Source organism: Aspergillus nidulans, chromosome VI (assembly GCF_000011425.1).
Source record: "Aspergillus nidulans FGSC A4 chromosome VI".
Taxonomy (NCBI): domain Eukaryota; kingdom Fungi; phylum Ascomycota; class Eurotiomycetes; order Eurotiales; family Aspergillaceae; genus Aspergillus; species Aspergillus nidulans.
Window position 1 is genome coordinate 649,872 of NC_066262.1, and position 18,528 is coordinate 668,399.

The 18,528-nt window shown below is 49.9% G+C and overlaps 7 protein-coding genes across 7 annotated transcripts, besides 2 other annotated features; 5 read left to right on the forward strand and 2 right to left on the reverse strand.

Moving 5' to 3' along the window:
• Positions 1–5,530: part of a sequence feature (contig 1.58 1367..83422(-1)) that runs on past the window's edge.
• Positions 450–5,915, forward strand: pld3 (phospholipase D; the record flags this gene model as incomplete). The annotated part of the gene is made up of 1 exon (XM_050612448.1): positions 450–5,915. The coding sequence occupies one exon, from the start codon at positions 450–452 to the stop codon at positions 5,913–5,915; it is 5,466 nt and encodes a 1,821-aa protein (XP_050468371.1).
• Positions 5,531–18,528: part of a sequence feature (contig 1.57 2901..28094(-1)) that runs on past the window's edge.
• Positions 6,438–6,625, forward strand: ANIA_11396 (uncharacterized protein; the record flags this gene model as incomplete). The annotated part of the gene is made up of 3 exons (XM_050612449.1): positions 6,438–6,475; positions 6,509–6,564; positions 6,600–6,625. The coding sequence occupies 3 exons, from the start codon at positions 6,438–6,440 to the stop codon at positions 6,623–6,625; spliced, it is 120 nt and encodes a 39-aa protein (XP_050468372.1).
• Positions 6,571–8,115, reverse strand: ANIA_03442 (uncharacterized protein; the record flags this gene model as incomplete). Its single annotated transcript, XM_655954.1, has 1 exon — positions 6,571–8,115. One exon carries the CDS (start codon positions 8,113–8,115, stop codon positions 6,571–6,573), a length of 1,545 nt encoding a protein of 514 aa, XP_661046.1.
• On the forward strand, positions 8,783–12,187 carry orlA (putative alpha,alpha-trehalose-phosphate synthase subunit Tps2). The gene is made up of 4 exons (XM_050612450.1): positions 8,783–9,078; positions 9,141–9,534; positions 9,593–11,831; positions 11,896–12,187. Exons 2-4 carry the CDS (start codon positions 9,217–9,219, stop codon positions 12,063–12,065), a joined length of 2,727 nt encoding a protein of 908 aa, XP_050468373.1. The 5' UTR covers positions 8,783–9,078; positions 9,141–9,216; the 3' UTR covers positions 12,066–12,187.
• Positions 13,108–14,566, forward strand: ANIA_10410 (putative MFS monocarboxylate transporter; the record flags this gene model as incomplete). The annotated part of the gene is made up of 2 exons (XM_050612452.1): positions 13,108–13,404; positions 13,472–14,566. 2 exons carry the CDS (start codon positions 13,108–13,110, stop codon positions 14,564–14,566), a joined length of 1,392 nt encoding a protein of 463 aa, XP_050468374.1.
• ANIA_10411 (PDGFA associated 1 family protein) lies at positions 14,786–16,057 on the forward strand. The gene is made up of 4 exons (XM_050612453.1): positions 14,786–14,858; positions 14,978–15,135; positions 15,219–15,286; positions 15,359–16,057. The coding sequence occupies exons 2-4, from the start codon at positions 15,087–15,089 to the stop codon at positions 16,022–16,024; spliced, it is 783 nt and encodes a 260-aa protein (XP_050468375.1). The 5' UTR covers positions 14,786–14,858; positions 14,978–15,086; the 3' UTR covers positions 16,025–16,057.
• On the reverse strand, positions 16,241–17,572 carry ANIA_03439 (unc-50 family protein). The gene is made up of 5 exons (XM_050612454.1): positions 17,381–17,572; positions 17,227–17,326; positions 17,166–17,169; positions 16,774–17,108; positions 16,241–16,700 (listed from the first exon to the last, which is right to left on the reverse strand). The coding sequence occupies exons 1-5, from the start codon at positions 17,488–17,490 to the stop codon at positions 16,389–16,391; spliced, it is 861 nt and encodes a 286-aa protein (XP_050468376.1). The 5' UTR covers positions 17,491–17,572; the 3' UTR covers positions 16,241–16,388.

The following is an 18,528-nucleotide window of genomic DNA, read 5'->3' on the forward strand; positions in this document are numbered from 1 at the left end:
CGAAGTTACAGAGTACTGAGCCGTTAATAAGATCTTTCATTGTTCCTGGTCCAAACTTCAGAACAGCAGGCTGCACCATATTATGTGTTTCACCAATAGTCGGGCGCAAAGATTGAAAGAATCGGTGCCCCTTTCCAAGGGAGAGGGACCATGGACCAACGGTGCTGTTCTGAATTGATGGGGCTGGCTCCACTGCGGCTCGGCGTCGTTGTTCCTCCATGAGTTTCAACTTGTTTGGCTTCTAATGCTGGCTACTATCCTCGTCCTGGCTGACTTGTTCAACCAGTCTCCTGAGCAGCTGGACACAGTTTCTTGCATTGAATTGCACCAGTTACAAAGACTATGACTGCATTGGGAGCCGCGATTTGACCACTATCAACGGGATAACTTCTGACCCGCACCTACCTGCAACCACCGGGACCGGTCCTCCTTATTCTGCACAAGCTATCATGGCCGATTCTCCGGCCAACGCCCCAGAGGTGAAGGATAGTGAGCATACTTCAGAACGATTCTATACGAAACGGCCTCAGCCTCTACCGATAACCCAAACTCCGAAACTGTCCTCCCCCTTTCCATCGCCCACTGGAAGCAAGCACGCTACTGAGGAGCAGGCGAGCAATGGCGGACATATACGCGATGAAGAAAACTCGTACAACAGTAAGGGGAAACTTCGTGCCGGGTTTATCAGCGGGACGTCCGAGTCATGGGATACAGAGAACCACGCTACGTTAAGCGTTCGACGACCGAATGAGTCGGTAGAGAGCACCAACAGACAAAGTCTTAATCAGCAGAAAACACCAAATTCAGTCCCGGCTTCCATTGCATCACCTCCTCGTGCAAGCGTGCAATTTTCCAGACAGGGTTCTGAGATAGAACCTCCTGTCGAGACTTCTCAGTCCCGCCCCCCCTCCGTCGCAGGCGACGACAACGATCCAGCGAGAAGGCAGTCGCTCTTCACAAAGTTGAAAGCACTTGCAACTGCTCCTCCCTTTTCATCCCACACTCGCTCAGTCAGTAATGCAACTATTCCAGACGCCAGGTTTGCCAGCAATGGTCCGTCCACCCCGGCCTCCGAGAGGGGAGAATTTAGGTTCCCGAACACACTTGAAGAGGAAGGAAGTGATATAGATGCGGATGCAGAGGAGAGTGCGGGTGAACAGCGTCCTCGTGAGCCCCGGAAAAAACGACGATTCCGCCGAGGACAAGAAAATGATTCCGCCCCGCAAACGGAGCCGAATACACCAAAAACGAGCTGCCCGTCATTCCATTTGTATGGCTCGTTTGCTCCGTTTGACAATTACCGGCCTAGTTTTCTCCAGCGGAGAGAAAGCGCGAATGATATACATCAACAGCGCGAGGGCGTGTCGGAAGACGAGGGCCGTGATCGCCTAAGCAGGGATGCTGCATGGCGACGGCGAAGCGCCTGGCTCATTAATTCACGTGGTCTGACTTACGGTGGTCGACAGTCAGATAACCAAGCAAACCAAGAAGACAAACGACCCAGCAACCTCCGCCGCTTAACTGGTATAGGGGGACCCTCAGAGGGCGGGGAAGGGCTGCCTGCGCCCTGGAGGCGTCACCGGGCTGATCGTGGCTCTAGTCTGAGCGCCCAAAAATGGAAACAAATCAAGGCTGGGTTGAAGCTCATCGGACAGCGACGCAAACCCGACAGCACCGTTGACCATGCCAAATCCGCGGAATTACTGGCAGAACTGGCGTCCGGTATTCCAGCGGCCTTACTTCTAGCTAGCATGTTTCAAAGGGACGAGCATGGAAGCAAGCGGATTCCTATCCTTCTTGAGCAACTCAAGGTTCGAGTTACGGACAGCAAAATGGACTCACACTCCGGAGATCGTCATCTCGTCTTTCGCATCGAGCTAGAGTATGGAAGTGGCATGACCCGGATGAAATGGATTATACATAGAACGTTACGTGACTTCGCCAATCTCCATCTGAAATACAAACTTCATTTTGGAACACAGAAGTACATCCAATTGCGGACCCCTGAGAGCGGTCAAAATCTTCCGCGCTTTCCCAGGAGTGCGTTCCCATATTTGCGAGGTGTTCGTGGATTGGAGAGCGAGGGAGAAGACGAGGAGGATGAGGCTGGGTATGAAACAGCAGCCGATGCGACTAGTGGCAATGAAAGGGCTGGGAGAAGGCAGCTACCAGCTTATGGGCGGCGGCGGTCTTCTGTCGGTATCACTCGAAGATTGTCCAGTTTGACGGGTGCCGAGGGAGAGACCGGTGCAGGGACTGCTGGGGAGGGCGGTCCGCCCACCAAGAGGGATACCTACCCGGAGAGGCAGCGGAAGAAGTTGGAAGCATACCTCCAGAAATTGATTCGATTCTTGATCTTCAAGCCTGATAGTAACCGTTTGTGCAAGTTCCTGGAGCTCTCTGCGCTAGGCGTCCGCCTTGCAGCTGAGGGCAGCTATCACGGCAAAGAAGGGTACTTGATGATTCAATCTTCAAAAGGACTTGACTTTCGAAGAGCCTTTAACCCCGGGATGATGAAACGACGACATTCGCCCAAATGGTTCCTTGTCAGACACAGCTATGTTGTCTGCGTCGACTCACCCGAAGAGATGAATATTTACGATGTGTTCTTGGTTGATCCATTCTTCAAACTTCAAACTCAAAAGGTCAGCTTGCGGCATCAGAAAGCGAAGGAACTCGCGAAGTCTGCTACAGAATCAGCGCGGCATCCACAGCACCATACGCTAAGACTTGAGAATTCTGAGCGGAAACTTAGGCTGCTGGCTAGAAATGAGCGTCAGCTTCACCAATTTGAAGATTCTATTCGATTTATGGTTAGCAATACCCCGTGGTCAAAACCAAACCGTTTCGATAGCTTCGCTCCAGTCCGCCAGCACTGTTTCGCTCAGTGGTTAGTGGATGGACGTGATCATATGTGGGTCGTATCCAGAGCGATAAACCAGGCCAAGGATGTGATATATATACATGACTGGTGGCTGAGCCCTGAGTTGTATATGCGGCGACCAGCGGCGATCAGCCAGAAATGGCGACTTGATCGTCTTCTTCAGCGCAAGGCCCGTGAGGGTGTGAAGGTTTTCGTCATCATGTACCGCAACATCAACTCAGCCATTCCAATAGACTCGGAATATTCCAAGTTCTCTCTGCTTGACTTGCACCCAAACATATTCGTTCAACGATCTCCTAATCAATTTCGACAAAATACATTCTTCTGGGCACACCACGAGAAACTCTGCATCATTGACCATACCTTGGCTTTCGTTGGTGGGATTGATTTGTGCTTCGGGCGATGGGACACACCGCAGCATCTTCTGACTGACGACAAACCAACCGGATTCGAAACTCCCGGCGGCCCAAAAGATACAGATAACTGCCAACTCTGGCCAGGGAAGGACTATTCCAATCCGCGAATACAAGACTTCTACGACTTGGATAAGCCATACGAGGAGATGTACGACCGCAATGTTGTCCCAAGGATGCCTTGGCATGATATCTCCATGCATGTAGTTGGCCAACCAGCTAGAGATCTTACTCGTCATTTTGTCCAGCGCTGGAATTATATCCTGCGACAACGGAAGCCGACACGCCCGACGCCTTTCCTACTACCGCCACCGGATTTTGAGCCAGCGGATTTAGAAGCTCTCGGTCTCGATGGAACATGTGAGGTCCAGATATTGCGCTCGAGCAGTGTATGGTCTACTGGCACGCCAGAGGTCACTGAACACAGTATTATGAACGCATATGTAAAGCTGATCGAAGAGTCTGAACACTTTGTTTACATTGAGAACCAGTTTTTTGTCAGCACTTGCGAGATCGATGGTCGAAAAATTGAGAACTTGATTGGCGACGCATTAGTGGAGCGGATAACCAGAGCAGCAAAGAACAAGGAGGCATGGCGTGCTGTCATTATTATTCCGCTAATACCGGGGTTTCAGAACACCGTCGATAGCGAAGGTGGAACGAGTGTTCGCCTAATCATGATGTGCCAATACCGCAGTATTTGCCGCGGTGAGACGTCAATATTTGGGCGGTTGCGGGCCCTGGGTATTGATCCCGAGGATTACATTCAATTCTTCAGTCTTCGGTCCTGGGGTAAGATCGGTCCTCAGAAACAGCTTGTTACTGAGCAACTCTACATTCACGCAAAATGTATGATCGTGGATGACCGGGCAGCAATAATTGGATCAGCCAATATCAATGAGAGATCTATGCTAGGGTCGCGAGACTCAGAGGTCGCATCAGTAGTGCGCGATACGGATATGATCTGGTCTACCATGAATGGCCGGCCTTACCTCGTCGGAAGATTCCCACACACGCTTCGCATGCGCCTGATGAGGGAGCACCTTGGAATTGATGTCGACGAATTAATGGAGCACTCTTTAGCTACAGAGGAAGAACTGCGAAAGATTCAGATCGACGAAGAGGAAGCCAAGCCGTCTCGAACCGCTCATGTCGACTCTGAGTCCTTAATGCTAGAGAAACAAGATGAAAGGGAAATGATTGAACGTCGTCATCGCATACAGGATGAGTTCTTATCACGGTCCGAAGACCTACACAGTTTCAATCACGACGTCGATTGGGAACAGGGCAACAATCCAAACCTCAAATCCAATAGAAAACTCACTGCTGATGCAAGAGTAACCTCCAACCAGGAACATAAAAAGGATGTGGACGGGTTCGGTGCCGACAATTTCCAAGTTGCCGAGCAGCATGGGTTAGGTAATTCTCGTGATTCGGAAATTCTTGATAACAGATGCGAAGTGCTCGTTTCCCCTGTTGCTAGCGAGGGCAAGGGCACAGTCTTGCAGCCGAAAGCAGCCTCAAGGAAGAACTCACAGCCAAATACTAGCTTGGACAGTCAAGAGCCCAAGACCACATCTTCTGCTCTAACCTCTGAAGATGGAGAAGCCTCCCAGCTTGTGGAAGGAATGCCGATAGCCCATAACCCATCCCTAGCTCTTTCACAAGACGGCAGCTTACTCTCAGCTATCACTAGAGACAAAATAGACGCTCCCACGCTCGCGATCCCTGGTGGGCAGGAGTTGAAACACATTTTTGTCGACAAAGATTGCATGAGGGATCCTGTCGTGGACGTATTCTACCTGGACACTTGGCTTGCTGTGGCCGAAAAGAATACAAAGATTTTCCGGAATGTCTTTCGCTGCATGCCTGACAGCGAAGTCCGATCCTGGAAAGAGTACAAAGAGTACACTGCTTACGCAGAGCGGTTTTCCGAGATGCAGAGCCATCACACCGCGAAGGCGTTCGACCCACCTCATCAACGACAGACAGGTCCTCCCGGCGCAGGCACTACATGGGCCACGCAGCTCAAACCCAACATCTCACTGCCTCTGCACCGTTCAGGAAGTCATTGTAGCGAACGGAAAAATCAGACGCCAATAGACGAAAAGTCCGAACGACCAAATTCGAACGGAAGACCACAGTCTGGGCAGGCCAACCAGGAAACATCCCAAGAACTCAGTTTGCCGGCGAACGAGAAGTCTTCTCTGAAACCGACCGACATACCTGGAACTGGTTATGAGCGCCATTCGCGATACGAGGATGCCGTCTCTTCTGGGGATGACCCCGATAAGCAGCGTTCAGAAGCACCTCAAGTCGACTACTCTGAAGCTTTGAACCGGAACGCGACTAACCGCTCACGGCACCGCAGACGTAGAGCCACAACATTGGGCTCAAAACGTGATTTTACAACTGACGAGGTTATGGACAAGCAGACAGCTGAGGACCTCCTCAACCAGGTCCAAGGCCACCTCATCCTCTGGCCTTATGATTGGTACGTGGTCTATCATCATTGTTCTATTCAGAAGTGTACTTACGGAGAATATAGGCTCGAGAAGGAAGAACAGGGTGGAAACTGGCTTTACACCCTTGACCAAATTTCTCCTCTGGAAATATAGTAAGTTGCTGCAAACGCTGATCCTGGTGTTCTGATACTAACGATCTGCCAGCAACTAATATACCACCCATCCCTAATTCTCATTCTTTTGACTGGAAAACTTGCTATTATTATCTATCTGTTTTCGACCCTAAGTGCGGTGACCCTATATGTCTTCCGTTTTGCATTGATTCAACCCACCTGCATCATTGGTGTGATTCCATTTCTCTCCCTTCATCACTTCGGTCTTTCTCATGACTTCTCTCTTCTGTCTACTGTATTGTTTGTATAAATGTTTCACATACGCAGGCGTGACTGTGATTGATGTGAGTATATTTTGTAACCATCACCTCAAGCGGGCGTTGTCATCTTGCTCTTTCTCTTTATACATACACATCAACACTTCCGGCGAGGCTTCTCTTAGGCGGCAGCCCTGATTGGTAATCAGACTAGAGGGTAAAAATCCGAAATTCAGTCAGTCCATCGAGCAAGGGACTTGATACAGGTAGATATTTATATGCTAATAAATATAGGTTGGTTCATAATGGTGAGAACACTTAGGGCGAACTGGCATCGGACATAGTAAGACAAATATGTATCTGTAACCACCTACAGTCTATTCATACTGGGGTTTGTGCGCCGCAGAAACGACACTTTGAATGATTTATCAGGTTTGTCTATATTTTGCCACTGCTGCCAAGTATAGCCGCTCTCCGACCCTCAAAGTCATGAAAGTTTGCACGCAAAGCAGAATTGAGAATGCTATTGAATGGCCGAACATGTCGAGGTACCCAGGAGTCAAGAGCAAATTTAAGACGCAAATAAGCCTCCAGAAAAACGGGCTGTAATTCTATCGTTCTTGAGCAAGTCCCAGGCGCATGTCTCATGTAATTTTCTGGGTCCTGTATCAAAAGCTTTAAGCCAACGTGCTCGTTGCCCCATTTCATGGCGTTTGTCTTCGTTTTAATGAGCGAGCTTTGGCCGCGGAGAAAAGCAGGTATATCACCAGGATCGTACATTGTGCAGGCACTTGCTACGGACTCCGCAGTGAAGAAACCCGGAGGATCGACGGCTACACCGGTTGTGGTGAGGTCTACCTGCATGCCGAAAGTGTATAGAAATGCGAGCAACGATTCGCCACGAAGGGCATCCCGTCGGAAGCGGCCATGATTCATTTTGAGGAAGGCGGCAATGAGTAATTGCAGTTCAGTGTTGTCCATAGAATTCTGAGTGCTGGCGAAAAGTCCTCTGACTTCAAGAATTAATCGTATGACCATATATAAGGAGCTGAGAGTCGGGTACTCTGCATGGAAGTCTCGAAGATACTCGAGGGTTGCGGGTTTATCTGGGGCGCAGATAATCCGAAGCAAGAGACCAGTGGGCTTATGAAGTACCATAAGTTTCCTCTGCCGTTTATTGAGCAGAAGTTCATAGGTAGAAGACTGTCTAAGGGCACGGCGGGCGAGTTCTAGAAGCTCCTTTTGCCTGCGTTTTTTGTTTACATAACCCTCATATGGCTCTCTGTTACTGCCAGTTGACTTGTCTTGATCCACGAATGAAACCATCAAGTCGAGAGCCGAATGGCTCATTGTGAAGCCAGTGCGAGCGATGTGAATTGATTGATCAAGCTTATCGCTTGAAAGGAGATCGGTGACATCGGACGCGATCCGATCTGCCACTTCTCTCTCCTGAGCACTTGGGGTCAAGTATTTTTCGAGAGCCTCAACCTCTGCGCTAAGCTGCGCGAGGCCGTCTGAAAAAGGCGTGGGAGGGTTTAGTCCATCAAGCCATGGGTACTGTCTTGGTTTATCTGCAGTGGCTTTCCAGTCAACTGGCGGAGATAAGGTCTGCATTAATCCCTTAGGCCTTGGTTTGTCTTTCGTCGTCCTCCGTTTGGTAACGGGCCCGTAACCATGAAGAACGGTAGGTGGTTGTTCCTCCGTCCTCCATGGCTGGCCTTGTGATTTAGGCGACTGAGACAAGTCAGAGTCGACAGGTTTCTCCGCAGAATAGTAAGGGCCATCAGACTGATCCGAGTCAGACTGTACATAGACCTTGCGAATTAGACGGCTGCGATTCAACGCTCTATGCTCTTCGAGAGTCTTCTGAAGACTGTTCTCATAAATGGTCGGAACATCGGCCAGCCTGGGAACATGGTGGAAACTTCGATGGCGTATAAGAGGAAAGGCGGCTGATACGCAACGGCCTAGGCGAAAGCGCATTGCTCCGCAACATCAGGGATAAGCTGGGTGGAATCAGCGATACATTGCCAACATTGTCTGATGATCAGGAAATGAGAAGAGTGAATAGAAGGGAAGAAAAGGATCAATATCACGTGCCAACAATTACTTCCTGAGGCATCAAGAAATATAAGCATCCTCTGCATGTGACGAGTGGTTTCACATGATTCTTACAACCCTAAACGGCCAGGTGGTATGTATTCCAATTCTGAGAGATGAGGGGAGAATATTTGAGTCTACTCAATGTACTGTTCATTCTGTTCCATGAGGGGGGCTCATGTTAGACAAAAGCGAATGTTGACAACTAGCAGCTTGGCCCAAGTTCGTGAACCGCTGTGTCCAAGGCAAACGGGGATGAATGACGTCGCCCTTCTCCACGCCCTAGTCCAGCCTGGATTCTGGATGCTTCCTCCCCAAAGCCACGCCTAGACATCACGAATTACGCCGTCATCCATTATTACTAACTTGTGCATTGCCTTGATTGCAAGCGGAAGGTTCCTTTAGCATGATGTATTTCAATTTCTTTTAGTCCTCGGTCCGGCTCCACTTTTCAGTGACTTTCTTGACTGTGTCGACTTCGACTTTCCCTACGTCGATCACCCGCTTGACCCCAACCCTCTTGGTCGATTCCTACTTTGTTCGAAGCCCCCGAAGAAAGTGGATTTAGCTTTCTGGCTATCGCAAGCATAACATCATCCCTGCTCGTGGTGAATCACTGTCAGCTTCTCCCAAGTCTTTCAACCGTTTCGTTGAACCGGTCTTCTTCACCGCCCCGTTGCCCCTCCGATAACCATCGTACCCCTCGCCCCCCAAGGATCAACCTCGCAGCACTTTGCTTTTACTTATCACATTGACCTTTCCTGCACGCTGCATGGCCTAGCCTGCCATCATTTTTAGCTGTTCCACTACCTCAGCTTCCTCAGTCCGGAGCAGTCGTCCTGCTCGGTGTGTACTATTTCAGAATACAAAACCGGATGATGAACACTAATACTTGTTACGATCTTAAGGACAAAAGCCATTACACTTATCCTACCTCCTTCTCTCGAGCCTGCTCCCAAGCACTCTTTAGCTCGTTCGCCGACTATGTCTCTACAGCAAGACCCTTCCAAGCCTGATGGGAGGCCAGGAGAGGTCCGATTCGATTCCTTCACTGACGCTTCCGCTCCAAATGTCTCATCGAACTTTAACAATGCCTCAAAGACCGCGTCCGCTCTATCAGAAGCCGATAAAGGCACCCAATCAGGGAGCGATTTGCTGCATCGCCTGAGCTTAAAGGAGATTCTCACAATGCGAGCACCCGATTTCCAGAAGCAGTATCAGGGCTTGAACCTTTCTGGTCGTATCATCAGTGCTGCTTTCTGTATCCCACATAAGTTATACTTCCGGGCTGGCCGTGATTGGGTATGAAATTCCGCGTCATCAAAGATAAAATGATTAGCTCTAACCTACGGCTGTGTAGGAGTTGAAACCTCGGCCTGGATCTTCTGCTTTGTTCGATTCATTTGCATATTTAGCCTCCGAGAAATCGGGCTGGAGTCATACACTTGTCGGGTGGACCGGTGAAGTGGAACCACTCAACGAGGGGAGCAATCCCTTGCAGGCACTTAACTCCAATGCGAATACAAACTTGCCTGCAGCTCTTGACAACACTTCGCGATCTCTTAGTAAAGGATCAGCTCCTGTGGTACCCGATATAAGTTTGCTGCAATCAAATAGTTCCGTTGCAGAAACCTCGACTGTGGGACCTGATGATCGGAAAAGGTTGGAGGATCAATTGAGTTCAAGTCGCCACGGCAAGGTTGTTCCAGTATGGCTGTCAGATGAATCCGACGTGCCCGAGGACACAATAATTCTTGGGGATCAAAGCAGATGGAGGCGCTATGCGGAGAAAGAGCTCTATGCTCTTCTGCACTATAAACAAAATGGACCAACTGACGGCAGGTTCGAGCGCGATTCTTGGACAGACTACGTGAGAATGAACCAGCTCTTTGCAGAGCGTATTCTCCAGGAATACAAGGAGGGGGATATTGTTTGGATTCATGATTACCACTTATTTTTGCTCCCAAGCATTCTGCGGCAGCATGTTCCGAATATCTACATTGGTTTCTATCTGCACTCGCCGTTCCCTAGCAGCGAGTACATGCGGTGCCTAGCCAAAAGAAAGGAGATTCTCACAGGCGTGCTTGGTGCAAACATGATTGGCTTCCAGACGTTCTCCTACTCGCGTCACTTCTCGTCCTGCTGTACTCGCGTACTAGGATTTGAGTCCGACTCGGCTGGCGTCGATGCATATGGTGCTCACGTGGCTGTGGATGTCTTTCCTATCGGTATCGATGCTGAAGCAATACAGAAGATTGCGTTTGAAAACGCAGACACGGAGAAGGCTGTAGAAGGGTTGCGACAGTTATACGCTGGGAAGAAAATCATTGTTGGCCGTGATCGCCTAGACAGTGCCCGCGGGGTCGCCCAGAAGCTCCAAGCTTTCGAGACGTTCCTCGAACGATTCCCTGAATGGCGTGACAAGGTCGTACTTATCCAGGTCACCAGTCCGACAAGCGTCGAAGAGGAGAAAGAAGAACAAAAGATTGCCAGCCGCATCTCCAACTTAGTCAGTACAATCAACGGCCGTTTCGGGTCGCTGAGTTTTTCTCCTGTTAAATATTATCCTCAATATCTCTCGCCGCACGAATACTTCGCGTTGTTGCGGGTGGCCGATGTCGGCCTTATTACAACAGTCCGCGACGGTATGAACACGACGAGTTTGGAGTACATACTTTGCCAGCAGGAAAACCATAGTCCGCTCATTCTTTCCGAATTCTCCGGAACGGCTGGCGCATTATCGAGCGCGATCCACATTAACCCATGGGACACTATCGGCGTCTCAGAAGCAATCAACAAAGCCCTAACAGAATCTGTCGCTGACAAAAAGGAGCAGCATTTGAAACTCTACAAGCATGTCACGACCAATACGGTTTCAGCATGGTCTAACCAGTTCATCTCGCGCCTGCTCGCAAACCTCTCCTCTTTCGATCAGTCTATGGCGACCCCGGCCCTAGACAGAACAAAACTCTTGAAGCAGTATCGCAAATCCCGAAAGAGGCTCTTCATGTTTGACTACGACGGCACCCTTACCCCGATCGTGAAGGACCCCCAGTCCGCTATTCCGTCAGACCGTGTTTTGCGAACTCTTAAGACTTTGGCTGCAGATCCTCGGAATGCGGTCTGGATCATTAGTGGTCGCGACCAGGCCTTCTTAGACGAGTGGATGGGCCATATCCCTGAGCTTGGACTGAGCGCAGAGCATGGTTGTTTCATCCGAATGCCACGGTCCGACAACTGGCAAAACTTAGCGGAGACAACCGACATGGGCTGGCAGAAAGAAGTTATGGAGATATATCAACACTTTACTGAGCGCACGCAAGGATCTTTCATCGAGAGAAAGAAAGTCGCTCTAACGTGGCACTACCGACGGGCCGACCCGGAATATGGTGCATTCCAGGCGCGAGAATGTCGGAAGCAGCTGGAAGAGCATGTATCCAAAACCTGGGATGTGGAAGTCATGGCCGGCAAAGCCAATCTCGAGGTTCGGCCAAGGTTCGTTAACAAAGGCTTTATTGCGACGCGGCTTGTGCAGGCATACGAGGACGGGAAAGTCCCTGAATTTATCCTGTGTTCCGGAGACGACTTTACAGATGAAGGTATGCTCTTTCCTTTTCTTGCCACCCCTAAGCTTCGCCATGAATTGCTGCTAACATATCTTAGATATGTTCCGTGCCTTGAAGAAATTTGAATTACCGGGCGATCATGTGTACACTGTCACTGTTGGTGCAAGTTCAAAGCAGACAGAGGCGAGCTGGCATCTCCTGGAACCCAGTGATGTTATCGAGACCATCACGATGCTCAATAACAGTGCTTCAGGGCAGGATTATTAGGCCATTCTGACAGTATAGAAGTTGAAAAAAAGGCGGCTTACTTCCAGCTATATTATATACAACGGTGTTATAGAATTGTCAGTATACTTTAGACAGCATAGACCGGTTATAATTTGCCTACATGTTCCCACTTTCATGCTTTCCCCACAGAGTATTGGATGCAATCTCCCCACGTGTGAGAGTTAGCCTCCCATCAACTCCAGTACCTCAATTAATTCTCATTTAGGAAGCGGTTTTTACATTCCCAGCATTAAGAGGAACTGTTCTGTCAGCTTCCGTGATCCAAACGTCCATTCCATGTCAAAAATGGGTCTTTTAAGGTCTTTTAAAGAGTATTCCTTGTTTTTGAAGGGCGCGACGAACCTGGGCAATGATATGCCATGCAGTCTGGCCTAATCATCGCTGCGACCCTCTGAGCATCTTATTTGCGGATTTTCCAGTCTAGCAGTGCCGATGAACCGAGTGACCCTACAAATCCCTACTTGTACTCCAAGTACAATCTCGCCTCGGCATTCTATGCGAGCATGCCTCTCTCGACTCCACTGTCCAGTCTCCACGCGGGCTTTGCGCCCTTTGCTTGCCCAGTTTCACCAAGTCCTTGTCCCCGCACTCTCCGCTGCCCCCGAATTCATGTACAGAAAAAAAAAAAGTCTCTGGCAAGATCCACCTGTTGCTGCCTTACCCATGTTTTTAAAAAATGACAAAACTAGAGAATCGGAGACCCTTTTGAGTCATACTTTGACTCGGCCCTACCTGACTTCTTCACACCAGGACTCCCATAGTCTGAAACCTCTACGCCAATAGCCCTGGTCCAAGCGAGATACTCTGTACGTGCAAAGACTCGTTTGTTGCTCACCGTGCGCTGCTGCCCGTGTGATTTGTTCCGTTGCAATAACTCCTCAGCTACCAACCAAAGCACTCTGGCGCATTTCTCGAAGACTTGTCCTGTATTGTTGAGCCGACGCCGCATGCAGCCCACTGTTCGCTTCACACCCTTATCATAGAACGTTCTTGAGGGATCCAATTCTTATACCAGTGGGCGATGGGTGCGGACGAGCCTAATGCTTGTCAAACGAGCTACCCATATATGAACGAGAAACCTCAAACTGCCGGACTGGTAGGCGAGGGCTCCAGCGAGGATGTGAGTTCCCTGAGAGATTCACCGGGCGACGAGGAGTCAGGGGTGGGACACGGTCAGGGCAAGGACCTCACGAAGACTGCTACGAACGTGAGCCATGTTGGCGCATTCGCAGTCAGGGCTCTTTCGATCGTCCGTACCAGAGAATCCGGACGAGACCTCGGCCCTCCTCCGGATGGTGGTTTTCTTGCCTGGTCCCAGGTAGCATTGGCCCCACTTTGTCATATTCAACACCTGGGGCTATATAAACTCATTTGGCGTGTTCCAGACGTACTATACTGAGACTCTAGGGCAATCACCGTCCGCCATCTCATGGGTTGGAAGCATTCAGATTTTCCTGCTTTTCTTCATCGGCACATTCTCAGGCCGTGCGACGGACGCTGGCTATTTCAAGCTCACCCTGACGACAGGGGCAGTTCTGGAATTGTTTTGCATCTTTATGACTTCCCTCTGTACTGAGTACTGGCAGCTTTTCCTCGCACAGGGTGTAGGACAGGGTATAGGCTGTGGTCTGATGTTTTGTCCCACAATCGCTCTGACAACCACATACTTCAGCAAGAACCGGTCTATCGCCATTGGAATCGTTGCCTCCGGATCTGCAACAGGAGGTCTCGTCTTTCCAGCTGTTGTTATGCGCCTGCTCCCGCGGGTTGGATATGGTTGGACGATGCGAACCCTGGGGTTCATATCTTTAGCAACAATAACACCCTGCCTATTCTTCCTGAAACAACGGCTACCACCGCGTAAGAGCGGACCGCTTGTGGAATGGGCCGCATTCAAAGAAGCATCCTACTCGTTCTTCGCCATCGGCATGTTTCTCAATTTCTGGGGACTATATATTGGGTTCTTTTATATTGGAAGCTTTACCAGGGAAGTCATCGGCGCGTCTACGACGACCTCAATCAACGTTCTCCTTCTGATGAACGGCATCGGTCTTCTAGGTCGTCTCGGCCCTAATCTCACGGCCGACCGGTACACTGGACCATTGAACATGCTGATCCCGTTCAGCTTCGCGACCGGTCTAGTCGCCTTTTGCTGGGCGGGCGTGCGTAATCTCGGCGGGGTGTATGGCTTTGCTGCATTTTATGGCTTGGCCGCCGCGGGAATCCAGTCGCTCTTTCCAGCGACATTAAGCACACTTACAACGGATCTCAAGAAGATGGGAGCGCGTATGGGGATGGTTATGTCGGTCGTCGGGGTTGCGGCGCTGATTGGGTCTCCAATCGCTGGGGCGTTGGTCCAACGAGGGGATGGCGATTACTTGTACGCTCAGATGTTCATGGGCAGTGTCATTATCGCTGGAACTTTGAATCTGATTGCAGCCCGAGCAGCTAAGATTGGGTTTGTCTGGCAGCGAGCATAGAGCAGAGATCGAGCACTGTACAGAATACATACTTGGATAGTCTCGTATTTAGGAAATAATATTGATGGCTCATTTGCTGGGCAAGCTCACTCATGGAACAAGTGAATAAATAAGGGTTCCCCGCCTCAAAATCGGAGGGGCTCGACATTAGACACCGCCAAAACTGGCGTCTGATTTACGTTACCCGGCTCTAGATATCCTGCAATAGTCGCTTTTGGTGGCCAGATATATTATCGGCAAAGTAAGCCAGTTCTTCTCTTTGTTCAGGCTTTATAATTGTCAAGAACAGGAGGCAGGTCTCCATTTTGACTCCACCTACACTCCAGCCCAAAGACGAGAGTGGCAAGTGGGCACATGGCCCTGTCAACTCGGCCTCTTCACCATAACAGTCTGAGAGCTAACTTCATACAGCTTCAGGACCACTGAGCGTCTGATCATTATCCGCTTGGACTGGGGTCAAATCGTTCTAGCAACCCGCAACATCTGCCCACCGACGACGACAAAACGTCAAAGTTACAACATGGCACCCCGCGGCCGTGGAGGAAAGTTCTCTAAACCAAGTCGAGGAGGTACTATGCCCGCCCATCTTTCCGTATTACCTGCAGCAGAATAAGAAATAGGAGAAAAGCGACAACTAACAAGTCCACGTTAGGTGGAAAACACTTCAGCCGCGACATCCAAACAGTCGACAAAGATGGCAACCCTGTTAGTATGTGGCGGGTATGTTTTTAATCTTCTTTATTTATGCCAATTTTCGACGAAGCGCCAAAACAATGGGCTTACAAACCACAGGACCCCGCTGATGACCCCGAGACATCGGAGGAAGAAGAGGCTTCAACTGGAGATTCAGACGACGAGTCTGAGAACGAAGCGGGCCCGAGTACGATAACACCAAACTTTCCCCAAGACACCGTCTCCGAGAACCGATCGGAATTAAGCCGCGAAGAGCGCCGTGCCCTTGCAAAGGCGAAGAAAGCCGCTGCCGCCTTGCGCAAGGCGCAAGGGCCTGCACAACCTGGCGACCTTCCGCCGAGCGATTCCGAGTCCGAAATCGAAGCACCCCTGACGAACGGCAACAAAAGCAAAGGCAAAGTCAGCGCCCCCGTCGCAGACTCAGAAGAATCGGACCTGGACCTTCCTTCCAACCCGAACTACACATCTAAATCGAAGAAGACTGAAGAGGGCGAGGGAGAGGAAGCGCACCTATCGCGCCGGGAACGCGAGGCCATTGAGGCGCAGCAAGCGCGGGAGCGATATATGAAACTGCATGCAGAGGGTAAGACGGAAGAGGCGCGGGCGGATCTGGCGCGGTTGGCGATCGTGAGGGAGAGGCGGGAGCAGGAGAGGCTGCGCAAGGAAGCGGAGAAGGAGGAGAAGGCAGAGCTCGCAAGACAGAGAGCCGAAGAAAGGGAAAAGAAACTGGCCAAGGTGGGGAAGAAGAAGGGAGGGAAGAAATAAAGAGACGAAGCTATCAGCACTGACTCTATGCCATTTATTAAGTGGCCTAGCATCTTTGAGCGTACCACGCCTGCTATATGACAGAGCAATAGAGTACGTTTTCCTTCACAATTAGACGAAGAGTACGGAACTCTTACTTTTAATGGCGAAAATGCAGCGTAAGACTTCAGAATAAGACGATATCTGAACACAACAATACTAACCATGCACCTGCATAAACCTATAACCTGCTGGAGTAATGTAGTAAACGACGCAAGATAAAAAGCTTAGACAACCAGAACCGTTTAATGCAGCTAACGCCCATAATTGCACACGAAACGAAACCATGTATATGCATTAAAACACCAATGTGATATCACCTCGATTATACACCCCAGAACAGCCCCTTCACGCTGTGTCCCTGCATTACCACGCCCCAGCCCACAATAAGGCTCACGAGCCACAAGATCGCGAACAACAAAATCGGAAGCAGAAGAAGCTCTGTGTTATGCAAGAAGGGAAGCGCGTTATACCCGAGAAAAGTTATGTACGTGTAATACGTGAATGCGGACAGATAAAGTGTGTTGCCGAGAAATGTAGTAAGGAAATCACTCGGGCTGCGGGTGAGGAGCGGGAGGAGGAGAAACTGTACGACGTAGAGGTGAAGGTAAAGGGGGAAGAACGCGCGATTAGAAACCTGTTAAGATTCCGTATGTCAGCTATCTGTCTGAAATTTCCGCATACGCGCCTAAACGGTTTTAAAGGCATACATCGAAACAGTACCCGAACTCTAACTGATCCTTCTCACCGGGTTGCGTAAAAAGACCCTGCGCTGCGCCGCGCCGTCGTCCGCGGATGCGTAGGCCTGTTATTGACGCCGCGGCGCCATTGGGGCCAAAAAGACGGCCGATGGCAAAGTAACCTATTGTTGAGACAAGGAGTGACGATCCTATGAAGTGCACAACGACAAATCGAAAGAAAAGGCGCATAATGGATCCGAATGAAGGGGCGTATGCGAGACCCCAGGCGAGGGCTGTGAGAAGCAGGAAGAAGGAAAGGAGGTAAGCGAACGACGGGTCGGGTCGGTGCCATGTGTTCTTTGTTTCTGAGAAGGACGTTTAGACAGAAGCGACAAGCAGATCTGAGACTAAGCAGGACTTACGTTTCTGTCCCATGTTCTGTTAGCTAAGTATTCTGGGCTGCATCGGCAGTGTAAGACATACATGGTAGTATATTGACTTGAAGACCTTCTTCGGCGCGATCATGAGCGACGTCATTTCCCAGATGGCCATTTCAAAGTCCATCTGCGGGAACTTGAACATTCTGATTGACTCGAGTTAGCGTTGCTTCCTCCAAATAAGCTCACTTGAACCGTACCTCTTGAAGAAACGCGGCATCCGTATAGTACTTGATCCGCGGTTCGCGGGTAAGCCGCCAAAGTTGGGAGAGCTGCCATGTTGACGGGGTACAGAGATATGGGGGTTCATCTCGTGTCAGATTTCCTAGGACGCGAACATAGAAGGGACTTTCATATACGGCGTGGTGCAGCAATTAGAGGTAAGTAACAATACACAGTGAGTTAGTTTGACCGTAGTGTCAGATATGGGAAGGTTATGTCATCCGCCAGTTGGTCGGCTCTCGGATGATTGTATATCCATTCCGCTAAGCATAGATTATGTTCATTGGTATACTATGCATGCATAAGAAATGGTCTTGTGTCACTGCGGGCCAGGACTTTTAGGAGACGGAGCCCTTAAAGTCTTACAGAGTGAATAAGTATTATAGACGAGAATTATTTTGCCTCCAATGTATTTGTATTTGACCAGACAACCTCTGGTGTATCTTCTGCATATCGGCGTCCTATATCAATTCTCATGTCTCACGTTGCATTCCTCTCGGGTTCAAGGATTAATTATGAGGAGAGTTAGAACTTCAAAGTCCAGTCTGCCAAGACACCTTTAGTGGCTGCAAACAAGCGGACTGATGGACTCCGCCGATGATAGATCTTGGTGAAGTTGAACCAAGTGGAAAGTTAACAATTGACTGCCGACAATGGCGTCGAATTAACAATGTGGATTGAGTCGACCCTATCAATGAGAAAGCCCGAATTAGTCTCGAAAGCTGGATACATTAAGACACGTCAGTAATTTTGGATGATCCTGATAAGAATCGATTTGTCGTGTCTGCTCAGCTGCCGGTGTCGATTAGCGTCCAGCTCGAGATTCAGGTGTACAGTAATAACCATTATTGACAAGCGGCATGGCTTCATGGGTCGTTCACCTTCATGGGTTTCGCGAAGATACTGGATGAAACGGCTAGGAATCTCCAACCATAGGAAGGTATGCAAATTCTCGGAAACTGACGCACCATAAAATGCTCTCACCCATCGACTTTGCCCCTGACGGACAGCGTCTAGGCCGGGGAAGGTCTAGCCTTGCCAGCTGGTAGAGACGCTAAGCGGAACTATCGCCTTTTGCATCATGGATTGGTTCCTCAGATTCTCGGAAACGATATTGCTTTTTAAG